At 35.4% G+C, this 20,808-nt stretch overlaps 2 protein-coding genes across 2 annotated transcripts; both read right to left on the reverse strand.

Moving 5' to 3' along the window:
- Window positions 1-1,007: 1,007 nt before the first annotated feature.
- On the reverse strand, window positions 1,008-11,567 carry LOC148310052 (glucose-6-phosphatase 2-like). The gene is made up of 7 exons (XM_088259071.1): window positions 11,420-11,567; window positions 11,179-11,343; window positions 9,710-9,919; window positions 8,036-8,163; window positions 6,905-7,176; window positions 3,968-4,089; window positions 1,008-2,125 (listed from the first exon to the last, which is right to left on the reverse strand). The coding sequence occupies exons 1-7, from the start codon at window positions 11,470-11,472 to the stop codon at window positions 1,912-1,914; spliced, it is 1,164 nt and encodes a 387-aa protein (XP_088115197.1). The 5' UTR covers window positions 11,473-11,567; the 3' UTR covers window positions 1,008-1,911.
- Window positions 11,568-17,058: 5,491 nt separating this feature from the next.
- LOC148310053 (pro-neuropeptide Y-like) lies at window positions 17,059-19,939 on the reverse strand. The gene is made up of 2 exons (XM_088259083.1): window positions 19,742-19,939; window positions 17,059-17,694 (listed from the first exon to the last, which is right to left on the reverse strand). Exons 1-2 carry the CDS (start codon window positions 19,927-19,929, stop codon window positions 17,586-17,588), a joined length of 297 nt encoding a protein of 98 aa, XP_088115209.1. The 5' UTR covers window positions 19,930-19,939; the 3' UTR covers window positions 17,059-17,585.
- Between the last annotated feature and the right edge of the window lie 869 nt (window positions 19,940-20,808).

Raw genomic sequence — 20,808 nt, forward strand, 5'->3', positions numbered from 1 at the left:
CAGTGATTTATTTTGTTTTTAATTAAAATTGTACTTAGTAATTACAACTATTTCTGAAAATCTCTTGTGACATGTCGGCTGTCCAAACTTAAAACACAGTAAGGGACATTTTTTGTAGTACGTTTTTTTGCACTTTTGGAGTAAGTAGAATCTACTAACTAACTAACTAACTAACTAACCACTACGCCGCTTCTCCGCAGGGGTAGGCAGAGAGAATCGAACGCCACACCACTCTGTCTTTGCAAACATTCTTTGCCTCTTCTACATTCATGCATCTCCTCATACATACCCAAAAAAATCAGTTTTAGCAAATAAAAATCTATCAGCGGAAGCTATACTGGCAGTACACAATGGAGTTCTGGTTCCAACCCTTATGTATGGAAGCGAAGCATGGAGTTGGCAAAAGAAAGATGAATGCAGACTGAATGCAGTCGAAATGCGATCCCTCAAACGAATGTGTGGCAAAACGATGTTTGATAGATGTTCGAATGATGTAGAATCTACTACGTCCAAAAATGCAAAAAAAACGTACTACAAAAAAAATGTCCCTTACTGTGTTTTGAATTTGGACAGCCGATGTGTTTCGATGCATTTCGCAACATTTTCAAACACCATATCGCTCATTTGGTGCAGCAACAACGTTATTACACCTTTTTTCAAATACAATGTCAAGTTAAATATGTCAACATGTGCGGAAAGACTATGTATTTACATCGGGAGAAACATGGACAGAATTGATTTTGTGGTATCTGAAGCGGAGGGCTGATCACCTTTCCTTCATGTGTAAACGATCAAGATAACACTGCGTTTATATGAAGCAGTGCCCTATGCACCATTGGGGTGCGGATAAGGGTTTTATTATAATATTATATATAAAATACAACTTAGTAGACTCAAAAAATCCGTATTTGATTTAACAATAATACATAAAATATTTACTAAGTAAAACTTACATTAACGTTTCCGGGAGTACAACAATTGGTGTCCGACTTTCTCTGGGGAGGCTCTTTTTATTTTATTTTTTTCATTTAATCGTTATATTATGAAGATAAAAATTATGTTAAAATAATTTAACAAAAAAACACCTATTTGAAATATTTTTCAATTAAGACAAAATTACACAAAAATATCCACAGATGTCATTGCTATACAAGTTACATCATACTAACTGACAGACGGACTTCGACGTTCATTAACGTCGATACTCCTTTAACCGGATCCACGCGGCTCGCATAACCATATGTGTTTTCGCAAAACATGCCCATACGCGGCTGACATAACCGTATGTGTTTTTACTTTGCTCCAAGTTTCGAACCTCAGTACAACTTGGAGGGATTGTTTCATGGTGTGGAACATTGGATAAAATAATACGTCAATCCTTGGCCTTATGACATCTGTTGAAATATCTGACTAATAATTTGTAACACCACAAGGAGAAATAAAAGAACAGATCCCTGATTTTTCTTGCGGTCGGTAATAAGTCCATGCCATAATCATGCTCTATATCTGTCGCACTCTCGGCGCTACGCATTGCCAGTGGGTAAGAGTGACACACGATGCGTGCTTTAATTTATTATGTTACAATCTAATTTGTTTATTTTACGATATATTTCAAGAATAATGTGACACAAGTGTATTATAGAGTACCAAAAAGGCACAATGAATCCCATTGAACGTTTTTGTTTAGGAAAATAAATCTTTTCTTATCTAAATACATGATAAAAGTAATCATTTAAAAAACGGCGAAATACCGCCGCGCACGGGTGTCTCTCACGAACAAAGTTAACGCGGTTAAAAGGTTAAGGAATATTTGCACTGACGTTAATTTACGTCCATACTCCCGGACAGGTTAAAAATGGATAGATTCTACCACAAAGTGACTGCCGAATCAATTGATGATTAATTTTGTCTCTATGAGGTGAAGGGGTATTTGAGCATGGAAAACATCGGAATGAATCGCAGGCAAAAGACTGGACGCATGAGATTAGCCATGAAATGCATAGCGTAGAAGAAGGTAGCACTCTTTTTATCGATGTTTGAAATCCAACGATCAAAGATGTAGCACTGGACCAGACCGCCGAGAATAGAGATGATCAGAGAGTGCTTCTTGGAGTTGTACCTGAAACTGAATATTAAAAAAGGTTAATTCTGCCATGCCAAATACATCCGTCATCAATATACAATGTTCCAACAACCAAAGACTACAATAGACTATATATTGTCATTAACAGACTGTATCGACGGCCCCTACGTAAAGTACTCTATCTGCAAATCTCTTTGTAGGCGTCTGGCCACGCCATTTGGTGTTGTCAGGTTGACAACACTGAAATATACAAATTCGCCACGGAGATTCCCGAGCGGATTCAACAAAAGCGGCCAACCGAAGCGCGGAGACCGAGATTCGCTACATCGCTTGATTTCTGAAGGACGTATATTTTAGCTTCATATTTAATTCAAAGTTCCATAATCAATTAGATAAATTATAATAGTTAATATCAATAGTAATTAAAGTGTAAGAATTTATATCAGTAAACAAACTGTAAGCAAGCATTTCTTTTAAATATCTTATTCTGGCTTCCCGCACAATAACACACATACCGGGTTTCCAAATGTTACTTTACAGGAGAGCTTAGGAGATTTTTTTAACATATTTTTTATTATTAATTCTGAAATATAAATATCTGAAATTCTAAACTAGTATTATAGATTAAAAAACACGATAAAATAATGTATTAAATCGTTTTAAAACTTTATGCTTTGTCAAAATTAAGCAGTTAGCGTTTTAGAAGTTCCGTTCATTTCGAAAATTCCAGGTAGATAGCGTATTATACGCCTGAAAACTAGGCGTAATATTTATTTTTTAATTTTTTTTATTTCTTTTTATTTGTAGATAACGGTCTGTTGATAACGTACACCAAATATCTCAAAATTGACATAAATGTAGTTAGAGCACTTTGCGTAGGGCACGTCGATATATTGTCAGATATACTATATTCTGACAAAAAATATTTACTATATTTTTGTCAAAATATACTATATTCTGACAAAAAAAATTGCAATTTAAAACATTTTGTCACAATATATAATACTTCATTTCACCAATAATAGTACAATACATTTCGTCAACAGTAGACTATATCCCGTCATAAATAGACTGCATTCCAATGACAATATACTGCATGTCGTCTATAAAAGACTATTTGCCGCAAATTATTGTATTAGTGTATTAACACTACATTCCTTCACACTTTTTCATTTTTCATTCAAACCCTTATCCGCACCCCAATGGTGCATAGGGCACTGCATCATATAAACGCAGTTTTTTTATTTTTTTTTTATTTGTATATATTTATTTAAATCATAATTTTTACATAGGTAGAATTTGTTTTTTTTTCAGAGACCCACCAAGCCACCTTGTGTGTCTTGTCGGTGGAGTTCTTTTTTTATGCATTTTATACAGTGTTATCTTGATCGTTAACACATGAAGGAAAGGTGATCAGCCCTCCGATTCAGGTACCGGTCCAGGGTAATATTGAATAAATATGTGAAAAAATCATTTATATTTATTAGACCCCCCTCTGGGAATCGAATCCGGGACCTCCAGAACAGTAGCCGAGCGCGCTGACCATTACACTACGGAGGCGGACACACTTTACTTCAATCTAATGAAAATGGACTACGTTCCAATTACGTCAACAATTAACAGCATTCTGGCAACGGCAGACTACATCCAACCATTCACAGACAGTACTCCGTCAAAAAAATACTACATTTCAACAATACACTGCATTCCGTCAACAATATACTACATTCCGTCAACAATATACAACATTCCGTCAGCAATACACTACATTCTGTCAACAGCCAACAAAATCCGTAGAAATCGTTTGCGTTCTTTGGACACCATTCGACATCATTCCGTCAACAATAGATGTACTGCATTCCGTCGACAGGCTTTTATACATACCGTTTGACCGATGGCGTCAGGCAAATGGCAGTACCCAGCACCAAGCCAGTAGATTCCACAATGGCGAAAAGTGGAGTTGTATCGTAGTGCAGGTAGTCGGGTGAAGGACACCACTTGAAAGCCTGGAAAAAGAAAATAAAAAATATTACCAATGTATGACAAAATATTCACCAGCTCAGATTTATGGTTATATACACATCTGTGATAGGCAAAATCATGTTCAAAAAAAATATATATATACATAACGTGGTAATATTTTCCTTCGTAAATTGGGTGTAAATAATATGTAAAGTGGGTGTATAATAATAAAATAAACAATGTATTGCTTTGTAATTAAAGAAACGACAATAAAAGTTTATTCTTAATTAATCTTTACAATAATTTTCTATCTATCTGATTCTGACAGTTAACAATATTATATTTTTTCTATCTGATGTCTATTGTTTTATTCAGTGCGACGCATGCGACATCTGGTGGTAGAACTGTTTTATGTAGGTACTATTTGTAAGTACTTAATAAAATGTATAGGTAGTTACCTAGGTATTTTATTACATATATTTACCGCAATGGCAGCGCCACCTGTTAAACGTAAAAGCTTTTAAAGAGTTGAGATAGATGATCCCATAGACGGCTCTAGTGAACCCACATGTACAGTGTCACGAGATGAATAATATATGCATGAGTTCCAAAAATTTTAATGGTGTGGTTGTCAATCGTGGGTAGAATGGTGATGGTTGCATGTGCGTAAAGTGATCCCTTAACCATCCTATGGCAGGTCATATGCCCTGTAAACACCCAGACATTCATATTCTTCTTCATATATCGCTCACTCCTTTCAAGAATGTCATAAATCAAAAAACTTGATTTTAATGTATTAAAAATAAATATCAAGCAACTTATTAAACTTTTTACTGTGCAACAGATCTTTTTAGGTAAAACCTGAATGTTTTTGCTCCATATAAAAAATGTTAAGTTTATTAAAAAAAAAATAAACAATACCTTTTCTCAAAATGCAAAAACAACACTTTTCAAATGGAGTTTAATATTAGGTTAAAAATGTGCCGCTTTTACTGGGATATAGTACATTTTCTGGGCATTCCGAAAACATGCACAACTGGAAATTGACACTGCCTTTATATGATGCAGTGCCCTATGCACCATTGGGGTGAGGATAAGGGTTTTATTATATTATTATATATAAAATACAAGCGGATAAGGGTTTGAAGATTTGATGAAGAAAATAATACTATTGAATATAATACTTAAATTTATAACAGTCAAATGTAGTCGTTCATTCACGTTGGGTAGAATGGTGATGTTACACGCGTTTAAATGGATCACTTGAACCACCCTATGACAGGTCATAAGCTCTGTAAACACCCAGACATCCATTTTCTCCTTTATCTATGTTGAGATAAAGAAGAATATCGTAGTCGTACAGGAGAAAGTGACCAAGTGTTCAGGAGGGCCATTTAAGTCACTTTTGCTTGGCAACAAAATAAACATTAATGCATTTTGTCATTTTTAACAAGTCAATATACTATCCTTCCAAGTTAAAAATCCTTTAACAAGTCAATTTATTATACTTCCAAGTTAAAAATCCTTTAACAAGTCAATATATTATACTTCCAAGTTAAAAATCCTTGAGGATTTTTTCAGGGCAATATAAAGCTAGTAAGATATCTTAACGCCCGACACAATTTTTTTTTTTCGATGGTATTAATAAGTTATTTGACAGATCTAATAAATGTAATAAATGTAAAATAGTTCAATGTTTCATTTCATTATCCTTCCCTGTCATTCCGCGAATTTCTTAATCTCCCCTCGTATTATACTTCTGCTGATTCTGTTGGTCGCCGTGAGCCTGGTAGCCTTCATGGCGACCAGGCGGTTGGCTGCGTCGGTGTACATATATACTACATATATAATATATCGTAGTCGTACAGGAGAAAAAAACCAACTAACTTTTCAGGAGGTCCATTTAAGTCACTTCTGCTTGGCAACAAAATAAACATCAATGCAGTTAGTCATTTTTAACAAGTCAATATATTATGCTTCAAAGATTAAAATCGCTTTGGGATTTTTTCAGGCAATATTAAGCTAGTAAGATATCAAATAGTCAATGATCACGTTATTGTAAAAAATGCACCTGGTCACTTTCTCCTGTATGATGTATTTCAAACATTCAAACTTTAAAGCTAAATTGTTCGAAATCTTATATACCTAAAAGGGTAATTCTATTCCCTGTCCTTTCCTTTTCTTCTTTTCCTATCACTGCCATCTCCTTTTCTCTCTATCCCATCCTTGTCTCATGTCTCTTCCTTTATACAGACCTCTCTTATACATAGTTGTGAAGAACTGTAATTGGTACTCATGATTTGTTTTTGTATTCTGATTTATCATATCGCTCACTCCTTTCAAGAACGTCATAAATCAAAAATTGTCAATTTTCAGTTGTGCACGCTTTCGGAATGCCCAAAAAATGTACTATATCCCAGCGAAAGAGGCATATTTTTAACTTAATATTTACCCGCTACAGGACAGAAAGTGTTGTTTTTGCATTTTGAAGAAAAGGTATTATTTAATTATTTTTTTAAATATACTAAATATTTTTCAAATGGAAAAAAAACATTCAAGTTTTACCTAAAAAGATCTGTTGCACAGTAAAAACTTCAATAAGTGGCTTGATATTTATTTTTAAAACATTGTAAAATATTTTTAAACTTTAAAAACGATCTCCTGAAAAATCAAGTTCTTTGATTTATGACGTTCTTGAAAAGAGTGAGCGATATATGTATTGTAACTGTTGTTTTTCCTTTCAATAAAATAAAAATAAAAGAAAATAATAAAAAAATTACTACGATATGAAAGCCTGAAAAGTCTGTCGAAAATGTAATAATATAAATGATAACAGACACATTGCAATAGCTTTCTCACCAGCTTGACACTCCAAAGAGGGTCAAAGCCGAAGAACTTGAGTCCCCAGTAGAGGAAGAAGGCGATGAAGATGAGAAAGCTGGCGTAGCCCGCGTTCAGGATGATGCGCAGTCCCAGCAGCCGCATGTACAGGTACTTGGTAGTGCTGTCCGGCTGTTGTTGCGGCGGCTGGCCGGAGGCCGCCCTCTTGGTGTCTTCTTCTTCGAAATCGCGGTCCAGCTCCAAGAACGGCTTCAGCAGGCGATTTGAGACGAAGTATGTCGTCAGCGCGCCTAAAAATAATGATTTATTTACAACATTTTGAGTGTGTCCAAATACTTGTTCACAAAATCTGGATTATCTCCAATTACAGGAGTTATTTTCATATTATTTTTTGACATCTCATCAAAGATGAAGAAGAATATGTAAGTCTGGGCATTTACGGGGCTGACGACCGTCATAGGCTGGTTAAGAATTTGAGTAGTGTGGTTGTCAATTATGGGTAGAATTGGTGAATGTTACACGTGTGTAAAGTGATCACTTTACACACGTGTAACATGATGATTTTACACTGTAATATTTATTTAATATTACCCTGGACTGGTGCCTGAAGCGCAGGAGTGATCACCTTGCCTTCTTGTAAGTAATGATCAAGATAACACTGCATCAACACCATGCAGTGCCCTATGCACCGTTGGGTGCGGATAAGGGTTGGAAGAAGAAGAAGAAGAAACAATATTTTCATATTATTTTTTAACATATCAACATAGATGAAGAAGAATATGGAAGTCTGGGCATTTACGGGGCTTGCAACCATCATAGGCTTGGTTCAAGTGATCGCTTTGCACGCGTGTAACATTCACCAATTCTACCCATGATTGACAACCACACTACTCAAATTATTGGAACTTCTTATATATATATATATATATATATATATATATATATATATATATATATATATATATATATATATATATATATATATTGCATATTCTTTATATTTTTATTGATTTATTAATATTCTTTTTTATATTCCTTATAAATTGTCACATTATTTTTCACATGTGGGTTTTGTACACCACCTATGTTTGAGTAGAATAAGCATTTTATTCAGCAGAGACATGCAAATGTTTCATCAGCATGACTCACCGATAAGAACTCCAAGGACGCACTGATGGACAAAGTGTGTCGCCACAAACATCCTGGCCAGCGCGACGATGACCAGCAGCGCTGCCGACAATATCCACAGGATTCTGCGGAGCCATACCTCAACGTGCCTGTTCAACAAAATCACAATGAAATAAACTAAACTTATTTTTCAAAACATGTATATAAAGACACTAATTGAATGTATCCCCGCAAGTAAGAAAGTTGCCCCGCCCGGAGGGGAGGTGATATGGGTTGTCAAACAAGGAGGCGCTAATATTTTGCACCTGATAAAACGAGAACAAACATAGGAATAATCTTTAATGCAGAAAAGGTACCGCGCACTAAACAGATTGATGTTTAGTGCGCAGTTCAACAGGCCGACCAATCACGCCATCTCATAAAATTATAACTTTTACTGTTTTACCAATAAATATGGTACATATTACTATTACGCACGTATTTTATCGTGTGTCTAGATCAGAAATGTGATAAATTAACATGAAAAAAAAATAACTCAATAAAACATTACTCCTGGGATGTAAAGTTTTGATTTCTAACTGATTTCAGTTGATATTTCAATCAAAAGGATAATTCTATCCTTACAGGGACATCTTTGGTCAAGTGTCGTCAATAAATTTGTATTAAAAATATAAGAAATAATGCATTACAAAAAGCTTTCTTTACTGATTTGTAGATATCCCACGAAAGTATCTTTATAATATGAACTACCACGGATGGGGGCGTGGCTTAAACGGCGGCTGATTTGCAAATGTAAAAACATACCTACCGCCAACGTTTGGCGGCCGGTAGGCGGATAGGTTAAAAAAAAGTATAGGACCCTAATTAGTATAATAATTAGCAGGCAACACCGACTCTAATTAATATATTAACATGACAAAACCACCCGACAACAATGTGATAAAGGAGTGTTGTTACCAAAAAGTTGACACATTATCGTCGGGACACGGCATTTGCCGTTTTTCGCGGACTGTCGGTCAACTGCAGGACACGGCAAATGCCGTTTTTGTCGACTGTCAGTTTTCGGCGGGAAACGGCAATATACGGGTTTGTTATCAGCGTGAAATAAAACACCTTGAAGGGTAATTTGCTACCTGGGTGCTAGGCGATAGTGTGTCCACGTTATTGAGATGTCTTATATGAGTATTTGTCCGGATTGGCTAGTGTGCCGCTTGTAAAGGCATCGCCAGAAATCTAGAGTTTTTACGCGATCTCAATCTCCAGTTTAGTTTGAGTCATTTCACGTATTGGGACTATTTTTCATACCGCTCGCACTGTTTTGTTTACTGTTTGGTATTTTATTATTTGAATATATTAGCATTGTATAGGGAATGATACCTCGGAGGGGAAGACTATTTTGTAGAGTTTACAATGCTTCTAAAATTGTGAAATACGGAATATTTAATTAAAAATTATGATTACAATTAATTTTTGATGATCAAATGTCATATATGATTTCTTTGAAAATTTCAATCGAAAATATTATTTGGTTTAGAAATTGTGTCAATTTTAAGAAAGCGATATATTTTTGCGCTAATCGCGAAAAACATCCGCTATAGGCTAGAGTCTATTGTTCGAAGCGCCCGACTAAAATGTGTTAACAAGGCTTTAAATATGCAAAATACAAATTTTCCTTCCTTAAGTGTCCTTTCTCACCCGTCCTTGCTGGCGTTCCTCCTCAAGGTCAGGATCCAGCAGCCGACCAGCAACAGCACGGAGGTGGCGGACATGAGGTGGCCGCTGGGCGAGCCCGGCCCGGTCTCGCACGTCTGCGGGCCGCACTGCAGCTGCGGCTTGGCGACCCCGCGGACCTCGTAGAACCGGGTCTCCTTGATCCACCAGTACGGGCGGTGCTCCGCCAGAATCCTGGAACGGGGGACCATATTGATCACTAGAGATTTGATAAAACATGGTTTGTTCAGTAAGTAAAATGTGTAATGATTTGGTTGTGTTGTATCGTCAATAGATGGCGTTGGTAGTGCAAATCCTGGCATAAACTGGGAATATTGGAGGTATTATCACTACGCCATAACCGTGGGACCACACGGTACCATATTATAAACATAATATGACTCCAGAGTATCTCAAAGAGATTGCTTGCAACCAGCGCACTTGATTTGGCAAGCTTGCCTTAGCTGTTTGCGAGACTGATGGCGTAGAATGCTCTTCCACTTATAGTAAGAAACAGTGAGAGTGAGATGATATTTAGAAAGTCAAAAAAAAATAAAAAAATAAATTGTTTCATTATTATTTTGATAACTCATTAACCTTTTAACCGCGTAAACTTTGTTCCTGAGAGACGCCCGTATGCGGCGGTATTTCGCCGTTTTTAAAATAATTACTTTTATCATGTATTTAGTTAATAAACCAAAATCAAAGCACTTATCGTGTGTCACTCTTACCCACTGGCGATGCGTAGAAGCTTTTTTATTGAGCAGAAACTCTTATATTAGTATGTGAGGTCCGAATCCTGGATTATAATCACACATACATGAGAAACGCCAGAAAATATATTTTTTTTACATAGCTTATAATTTAACCAGTTAATTTATTTACAGCATTTTGAGTGTGTTTGCTTCATCGTTTCCACTATCTCCTCTTCCACAATTCAATCACGGTGAACCCCCCTCCCCCCAGAGGTAGTATTTTACGTAAATGCACTATATAAATTATCTAAATTATTATTAATATTATAACTATATCTCTCAGAAGAATGTGCGACAAAACGATGTATGATAGATGTTCGAATAGTGAAATAAGGAAGGAATGCAAAGCTGAGACAAGCATTATCGATAAAATTAAGAAAGGTGTGTTGAGATGGTTTGGACATGTGGAGTGAATGAGTGAGGAAAGAACGGTAAAACAAATTTATGAGGCGAATGTAATTGGAAACAGGAGCAGAGGAAGACCGAGAAAAACTTGGCACGATCGGGTATGCCAAATACTTGAAAGCGGTCAGGTTAGGAATCGAAACAATCGGCGGGTATGTATGAGAAGATGCATGCAAGAGGCGTAGAATGTTTGCAAAGACAGAGTGGTGTGGCGTTCTATTCTCTCTGCCTACCGGACGCGGCGTTATGGTTAGTTAGTAGTTAGTTTTATAGTAAATAAAATCAATACTCTACCATTTAAGCATTGCATTCAGCCATTGTCCAATTGCGGTGACGAGAATGAACTCAGAGGCGAACACGGAGTCAAAAATTGAAACAATCGGAAAAATAAATGAGAAACAATAGTGTGGATCAGCCAATTTGTTGACAGTAGTGAAGAATTCATCGTATCCCAAAAAACTGCAACAAAAAACAACAAAATAACATAACACTACATTAAAATCTATCGGACTCCATTAAATCAAAACTATCGTACTATTTTTGTATTTCTTCAATTAAGCCCGCACCATACGCGTACACAAACTCCATGTTTTCTGTTGAAAAACTACAGAAAATTGTTCAAATCGATCCCGACATTGGGAAAAAAACAGTGTGACAGATGTCAAAAAATAATTTTAAAAATTGGTGTTGCCAAGTAATGTATTGATTTTATATTGACACTATTGGTACCTACCTAGATAGGCATCATTACATAAAAACGGGGTTATAAGTTCAATATGTATTTCATTATAAGGCGCCGCCGCGTAGTTGGGTGGACGCTCGACTGCGAAACTGGCGTCGCGGGTTCGATTCCCGCCAATTGCAAAATGAGTTCTAGAAAGATTTATTCTGATTAATGTAGGTGTTTGTGATATATTTATCACGTTTACTTTCCATATCCTTACTATCCTATCTGCAGAAAACCCTTTATGAAAATCTTGGCAGTTTTTATCATTATATCTTGTATTTTTCTAGTTGATGTACATCTAGTGGAATTGTTGAAAGGTCCCACTTTCTTTTGTTATGGATACAGGACTTCTTCATACTTTTCACACCTCTCTTAAACCTTTTCTAATCATTATTTCTTCCAAAAGTTGGTATCGGTTTGAATTCGTATCCCAAATATTCGACATTCCTTTGTTTGATCGAACAATTTTTTTCGACTTTACCTCATACCTGTCTATTCATCTAGGTCCCTTCAAGATTTCTTACATTATTTTTTATTCTATTAAGGTTCAAGAAAGGCTTTTTCAAATAAGACACGAAATGTTTTCCAAACAACAGGCAGGCTGATATGAAGATTTTTCTAAATTAAGGAATATTTACGATTATAATAGTTCATCATTAACTGCTTTTTGGCTCTTAAAGATGTAAGAATAATATTTCTTCTTTTTGCAACTCTCCGATCACGACGGTCGTCACCCCCTAAATGCCTAGACTTCCATATTCTTCTTCATCTTTGATGAGATGTCAAAAAATAATATGAAAATATTAGACTGGTTAAAAAAACCTTAATAATAATAATAAACCCTTACCGCACCCCAATGGTGCATAGGGCACTGCTTCATATAAACGCAGTGTTATCTCGATCGTTTACACATGAAGGAAAGGTGATCAGCCCTCCGCTTCAGGTACCAGTCCATGGTAATATTGAATAAATATTACAGTGAAAAAATCACTTATATTTATTTGACCTCCCCTGGGAATCGAACCCGGGACCTCTAGAATAGTAGCCGAACGTGCTGACCATTACACTACGGAGGCGGACAAAAAACCTTAGTATTTGTTTAATCCCCCCTGGGAATCGAACTCATGATCTCTAGCACAGTAGCCAAACGCACTGACTACTGCACTACGGAGGCGAATACAAAATCTGAAAGAGGGGAGTTATGAGGGATTTACAAATAAAACTCGTAGTTAAATGCGACGGTATATGTATGTTTATTTACAAAAAAGTTATCAGTATAAATATTGTCCTTAAAATTATCAACTATCAAGGTAATTAATATTCATAAAACCACAATAATTTAAAATATTCTTATACATTAAAATAAATATAAATTCGGGACCTAACCTATATCATAAAAATAAACGACTTATTTTTTAAAGGATCAAATAAATATATCATATATATCTAATTTTATACCAAAACGTTATTTGACCTCAATTGACCTGGCCTGGGATTACAGCAAAAAATAAAAAAAGTATTTACTAACTTATGTAGATAGCCCCTACTGACCTGACCTGGGATTATAGTGAAAAGGTAACGTATTTACTATGTAACATAGTTAACCCTCACTGACCTGGCCTGGGATTACAGTGAAAGGGTAATATATTTACCTTGTTGTATAGTTAATCCTCACTGACCTCGCCTGGGATTACAGCAAAAAGGTAATATATTTACTGTGTAGTATAGTTAAACCCTACTAACCTGGCCTGGGATTACAGTGAAAAGGTATCGAATTTACTATATAGTATAGTTAACGTCCACTGACCTCGCCTGGGACTACAGCAAAAATGTAACGTATTTACTATGTAGAATAGTTAACCCCTACTAAGTACGGTGAAAAGGTATCGAATTTACTATATAGTATAGTTAACGTCCACTGATCTAGCCTGGGATTACAGTAAACAGGTAACGTATTTACTATATAGTATAGTTAACGTCCACTGACCTCACCTGGGATTACAGCAAAAAGGTGACGTATTTACTATATAGAATAGTTAACCCCTGCTAACCTGGCCTAGGATTACAGTGAAAAGGTATCGAATTTACTATATTGTATAGTTAACCCCTACTAACCTGGCCTGGGATTACAATAAAGGGTAACGTATTTATTATGCAGTATAGTTAACCTTCACTGACCTGACCTGGGATTACAACAAAAAAGGTAATATATTTACTATGTAGTATAATTTACCCCTACTAACCTGGCCTGGGATTACAGTGAAAAGGTAACCTATTTACTATACAGTATAGTTAACCCTCACTGACCTGGCCTGGGATTAAAGCAAAAAGGTAACGTATTTACTAAGTAGTGTAGTTAAACCACTTATGACCTGTAAGCTTCGACGGTGTTTGATAATGATGGTGAATGCATCAAAACACGTAAACAATACATTATCAAACACAATAGTTTTTTTTAAATGTGGTGGTACCAAGAAAATGAAAATTAAAAATCGATTGATGTAACCACAAAGTGACTGTCGAGTTAATCATTTAAAAAATACATATTAATTGATAGAGTTAATAAATTCTATATGCCTCTCTCCAGAGAAAAAAAACAATACCTCTATATACGAATATCAACTGTTCGGCAAAAAATACATATGTTACCTTATGAAATTTATCATCATTGGACTGTAGTTGATATAATTAGTGATTTTTGTCAATTCAGACGATATGTAGCGAATTCTTGTACGGGCAACCCGAGAAACTTATATATAACCCGAAAAAATTATAAAAATATAGAGTTAGTGATAGTATGGATATATTATATTTATAATTTATATATAAAGCACTAACTTTGTGATTTTACATTGTATAATTAAAATGTAACTTCAATTGATATTAGTAATGTTAGTAAATAACCACTCACCGACTACTTCTGTCTACCGGTTTCGAGACGTACCCGTCTCTTCGTCAGGACATACATAATATATATTATATAGGGTCCGCCATCTAAAGTTTTTTTTTCAACTAGTGCTTATTTCGTGAATGGTAACACTTAGCTCATGTCTGATTTGACAGATAATTAGTTTTATCCTTCCGCTGAGCGAATATGGTTGTGTATACGCTTGAACAACGCTGGGAAATATTGCGACATTACTTTGAAAATCATGGTAATGTTGCAGAATGTGTGCGAAAATTGCGTACGGTTTTTGGAAGAAGAGAAGCACCGTCAGCTCCGTATGTTCGTTATCTTGTGAAAAAAGTGAAAGAAACTGGCATCCTCATCGATAAACCAAAGCGTGAAAAGCCAAAAACAGTGCGTACACCCGATAATATCGATGTTGTGGCAGAAAGTGTGCGTGAAGCGCCATCAACATCAATGCACCGTCGTTCTCAACAATTGAACATTTCGGAGACATCATTGAGACGAATTTTGCATAAAGACCTTGGTATGACGCCATACAAAGTCCAATTGGTTCAGGAGTTGAAGCCAACTGACCATCCAATGCGTTTTCGCTTCGCTGAGTGGGCCTGCGATCGACTTACAGAAGATGCCGATTTTGCCAAAAAAATCATCTTTTCGGATGAAGCTCATTTTGATCTTGGCGGGTATGTAAACAAGCAAAATTGTCGTATTTGGGGCACAGAAAACCCGCACGCATACATTGAAAAGCCGGTACACCCAAAACGAGTCACTGTTTGGTGCGGATTTTGGTCCAGAGGCATAATTGGGCCATTTTTCTTTGAAAATGAGCAAGGAGTGGCCGTTACAGTCAATGGCGATCGTTATCGGGCCATGTTGAACGGATTTTTGTTCACAAAAATTGAAGAGGAGGATATTGGCAACATTTGGTTTCAACAGGACGGCGCTACGTGCCACACAGCCGAAGCTACACTCGATAGCACTTATAGCATTTTCAAAAAAAAAAAGTTATTTGGCGGACCCTTTATATTATATTACATTTTTTACTTTATTGTTTAGTTTCCCAAAAGCATGGTGGGACTAACAACTCACTCTGCATGTTTTGCATGTGTAGTGATAGTGTATGTGAATAGTACTAAGTGGGTGTGGTGTAGTGTGGTTCGCATGATTGTTAAATTGTAGTGTATGTCCTGACGAAGAGACGGGTACGTCTCGAAACCGGTAGACAGAAGTAGTCGGTGAGTGGTTATTTACTAACATTACTAATATCAATTAAAATGTTTGACCACAAAGTAAATGCTTTGAATATAAATAATAAAATGTAACTTTGTTTAAAAATCACTGTAAATATTTTAATTATAATGTCTACCGGTTTCGAAGCTAACCGCTTCTTTATAATTTCGCTTCTTTATTTAATAATAATAATAATAAATAATAAAACCCTTATCCGCACCCCAATGGTGCATAGGGCACTGCGTCATATAAACGCAGTGTTATCTTGATCGTTTACACATGAAGGAAAGGTGATCAGCCCTCCGCTTCAGGTAAGTCCATGGTAATATTGAATAAATATTACAGTGAAAAAATCACTTATATTTATTTTACCCCCCTTGGGAATCGAACCCGGGACCTCCAGAACGGTAGCCGAGCGTGCTGACCATTACACTACGGAGGCGGACTAGTATATATATATAGCTTCAAAACCGGACTATATAATTAAGTTTTAATAAAATATTTATAGTGATTTCTTTAACAAATTTACATTTTAGTTATAGTTTATATTTTAAAAATTATACTATATTATTAATTTTATTGTGAAATTATATTAAAAATTACATAAGTTAATTTTTAAAAATCTACTTCAGACGCACGTTTAAAAATGAAATATAAAACTAGGGAGTATTTATGTAGGTAGGTGAATTAGTTTGTCGATCATGGGTAAGATGGTAAGCGTACACAGGGTGATCACTTAAACCGTTCGATGGCAGGTCGTGGGCCGTGTAATACCCGGACGTCTATATTCCATTCTAGGTATCTAATCATTTATGTTTTGAATAATTTAAGCAATATTCTAATTTTTAAAATTGAGTAATTTCTAACATAAGGGTGCATTGAGATAGTTTAGATATGTGGAAGGAATTAGTACATGAAGAACGGTAAAACGGATGTATGAGAAGAATATGGATGAAAATAGATGCAGAGGAAGATTGAGGAAAATTTGGTGTGAGCAAGTATTTAAAGTCTTGAAAGAGGTCAGGTCAGAAGTCGGAATAATCGGGGGGTGTGTATGAGGAGATGAACGAATGTGGAAGGGGAGAAGATTGTTCGCAAAGACAGAGTGGTGTGGTGTTATATTATCTCTGCTTACCCCTGTGGGAAGCGGTGTGATGGTTAGTTAGGTATTTTATAGCTTATGATCTGAGAGGGTACTTTATGGAAAGATATATGTAGTGATAAGTCATATTTTCTTATTTTGTTTTTACCTTACGTTTTTTATATTTTATCATTTTTTACATTTTCTCATTTGTTTATTTTAAATATGCTTCTTACCTTGTGTTTTCTCATTTATTTCTTTTAAATATGCTTCTTGTGCCTATTTATTATACCTGTTTGTTATTTTTATATTTTGCCATGTATTAGTGTTAGTTTTGGTTATTTAAAAAAAAATCTTGTTTGTAACTTTATTATTTGTGTTCCAGTCTTGTTAACCTTAATCCCATGTCCCAAAATGAGAAATAGAAATTACTCGTCGGGAATATTATATGTATTAATGATTTATGTATGTAATATGTTTTGAAATAAATAAATAAATATTAAGTAATTGAATGTGTGAAGGTCAGGAGTCTGAATGATCGGCGGGTATGTATGAGGAGATGCACGAATGTGGAAGGGGAGACAAAGACAGAGTGCAGTGGCGTTCTATCCTCTCTGGGGGGAAGCGGGTGACGGTTAGTTAGTTAGATAGAAAGATATTTATTTATTTTGTTATAGTTTTCCTTAGACTCCTGAAGTGTTCATAGCGGTGGACGAATTGTGAGAACGTTTGCCAGGTTTCGTATCAAATGCTTAGTAGAACTGCAAGGGCATGTCGAATACATTGTACGGTCTCATCGCTTTCTTGGGTGGCGCTTGATGGCCAGACATGCCATGAGCCGTGGAGGCTCGCTTTCCATACCTGTAATGACAAAAAATGAAAATCGAATCATTAGGACGTCTGCTTATCAGCCGTAGGGGCTCGCTTTCCATACCTGTAATGACAAAAATTAAACATCGAATCATTAGGACGTCTGCTTATTAGCCGTAGGGGCTCGCTTTCCACACCTGTAAAGACAAAAATGTTTTTTTTTTTGCGTAATATGTCCAAAAATAAACAATATGATTGGATTGTATTCTACTTTTATTTAAATACATATATACAATGATGTATACTGTGACGTGTTTCGTCTTATCAATACATTATCAAAAATCGAATCATTAGGGAGTCTGCTTATTAGCCATAGAGGCTCGTTTTCAATATATTGCTCACTCCTTTCAACAACGTCATATATAAAAAATTGACAATTTTCAGTTGTGTTTTCAATGTCAATCTTTTCGGAATGCCCAGAAAATGTACTATATCCTAGCAAAAGCGGCATATTTTTAACTTATAATTCACCCGCTACAGGGCAGAAAGTGTTGTTTTTGCATTTCGAAGAAAGGGTATTGCTTAATTATTTTTTTAACATACTAAATATTTTTCAACAAAAAAACATTCAGGTTTTTCCTAAAAAGATCTGTTGCACAGTAGAAACTTTAATACGTGGCTTGATATTTATTTTTAATACATTATATTGTATTTTTAAACTTGAAGTTTTTTGATATTGTTGAAAGAAGTGAGCGATACGTTATTAAGACGGTAATACAGAAATTAAATGATCAGGAATGCTTCTAATAAAGCCCCAAGGCAAAATTTATGAAGAGCACCAAAGCTCGTCCGCGGTTTGAATTTGAACTCTACGAATTCCCCTTTAAGAAGAAGAATTAACAATATATATGTTAGTCGAACACTGCAATATATCGTTCCGAACATTTTCAATTTGTTGCCGACGGATGCTAGAGATCAAAATAAAATATGGAACAAAGGCAAAATAAAGGAATGGGTAAATGATCAAGAGTTAATTTTATGAAAATTGTAAAATTATTTTATTATTTTATTTTATTTTATTGGAAGGACGAACAACAGTTACAATATATGATACATACAGAATACATAAAATAAAATCATGAGTACCAATTATAGTTCTTCACAACTATACATAAGAGAGGTCTATATAAAGGAAGAGACATGAGACAAGGATGGGATAAAGAGAAAAGGAGATGGCAGTGATAGGAAAAGAAGAAATGGAAAGGACAGGGAATAGAATTACTTTTTTAGGTTTATAAGATTTCGAACAATTTAGCTTTAAATTTTGAATGATTGGAGTAGAACATATCAAGGTGTGTACAACATTCATTAAATTTCCCACAACTTCGATAAATAAAGGAATTTTTCGAATAGTTCTTTGTTGGTGCTGGATTATAAAAGGTATGACTATGCCTATTGATTCTAATTGGACAGTGAAAAGGTATCTGCGCAAGAAGATAGGGGCTCTCAGTCATATTATTTATAACTTTATACAAAAAACATAAATCTGATATATTCCTACGTTTACTAAGTGAAGATAATTTATGGAAGGCTAAAGATTCTTCGTAAGAGTTGAATCTTAAATGAAGCTTACCATCCAACATTTTTAGAAATTTATTTTGAATACGATCAAGTTGAGCTATATATATAGCGTACTGAGGGTTCCAAACGACTGAGGCGAATTCTAGGTGACTACGAACATAAGCGTTATATAAAGTTACAAGAGATGATGTATTTTTAAATGGTTTAGTGGTTCGAAAAATAAAACCTAAGTTTCTGTAGGCCTAATGTTTATATTCTTAATTTTTTTCTCTTTTTTGTATCTATATTAGGTTAAAATACTTTAAAAAAATAAAAAATGTATTTAAAAAGAACTCCACCGACAAGACACACAAGATGGCTTGGAATGGTCTCAGCAAAAAAAAGTTCTAAATATGTATAAATTGTGATTTGAATAAATGTATAAAAAAAGGTACATTGAAACCCCCTTAAGGTACATTAAGGTACAAGTCCCGTGATCTAGGGTGAAAGAGCTCAAAAGTATAGAAAATCGTTCTACCTCCCCCTGCCGATGATGGAGTAGAACTCCTGGATTTTCCTCGCGTAGTCCCTCACTTCCTGTGTGGACCCAAACTTGGCAGGCCTCCTGGGCCTCGTGGGCAGGTCGCCGACGCAGCCAACCGCCCTGGTGGCCATGAAGGCCACCAGGCTCACGGCGACCATCAGAATCAGCAAAGTGCACTTCATACTCAATCCCTGGAAACAAAGGCAGGATATTTATAACCAGCATGGCTCCTACATAGAGGAGTGCGAGTCTGACATACCCTAGTAAGCAGTAGCTAGCTTACCTTACTACCTACCTCTACTGCCTACCCTTATTAATTCTCTGTGCACGCTACTGCATACAGTCATACATGTCCTCCGATTGCCTAGACTACACTCTTCTGTTCTGACATACACTCCTACAGTTTCCTTCACGTCCATACATCTAGTCACACATCGCTCACTCCTTTCAACAACGTCATACATAAAAAAACTTGATTTTTCAGATCGTTTTTAAAGTTTAAGAATATAATGAAATGTATTAAAAATAAATATCAAGCCACTTATTGAACATTTTACTGTGCAACAGATCTTTTTAGGTAAAACCGGCATGTTTCTTCTCCATTCGAAAAATATTTAGTATATTTAATAAAATAATTAAACAATACCTTTTCTTCAAAATGCAAAAACAACACTTTCTGCCCTGTAGTGGGTAAATATTAAGTTAAAAATATGCCGCTTTTACTGAGATAAAGTACATTTTCTGGGCATTCTGAAAACATGTACAACTGAAAATTGACGATTTTTGATTTATGACGTTCTTGAAAGGAGTGAGCGATAAGTAGACTCATGTTCCTACTCTCCCATTAATTATATATTGCTTTGATCATTTCTTTTACATATTTGTAGATCCTTTCATTTGGCATAAAAAAAACTGTTTTTTTTTGCGATTGGCATAATTGCAGTGCATTCGTGTCAACAATATTTTACGACATTCATTTTATGATATACATTAATACTTGTATTTACAAAAAATAGAATTTAACTAAAGCCAAATCCGCTAAATCCGGAAATAAACTGTTG

This window comes from Brachycentrus maculatus, unplaced genomic scaffold (genome assembly GCF_059751285.1).
Source record: "Brachycentrus maculatus isolate JH-2025_06_01 unplaced genomic scaffold, ASM5975128v1 h1tg000109l, whole genome shotgun sequence".
In the NCBI taxonomy this organism is placed as follows: domain Eukaryota; kingdom Metazoa; phylum Arthropoda; class Insecta; order Trichoptera; family Brachycentridae; genus Brachycentrus; species Brachycentrus maculatus.

Coding starts and splice junctions, on each gene's coding strand:
- LOC148310052 (XM_088259071.1), bottom strand. CDS start 11,472: ATGGAGTTTGTGTACGCGTATGGTGCGGGCTTAATTGAAGAAATACAA. Junction 11,344..11,419: donor ATTGAAGAAATACAAAAATA/GTACGATAGTTT, acceptor TTTTTGTTGCAG/TTTTTTGGGATACGATGAAT. Junction 7,177..8,035: donor CGTCCTTGGAGTTCTTATCG/GTGAGTCATGCT, acceptor CATTATTTTTAG/GCGCGCTGACGACATACTTC.
- LOC148310053 (XM_088259083.1), bottom strand. CDS start 19,929: ATGAAGTGCACTTTGCTGATTCTGATGGTCGCCGTGAGCCTGGTGGCC. Junction 17,695..19,741: donor TCCATCATCGGCAGGGGGAG/GTAGAACGATTT, acceptor TTGTCATTACAG/GTATGGAAAGCGAGCCTCCA.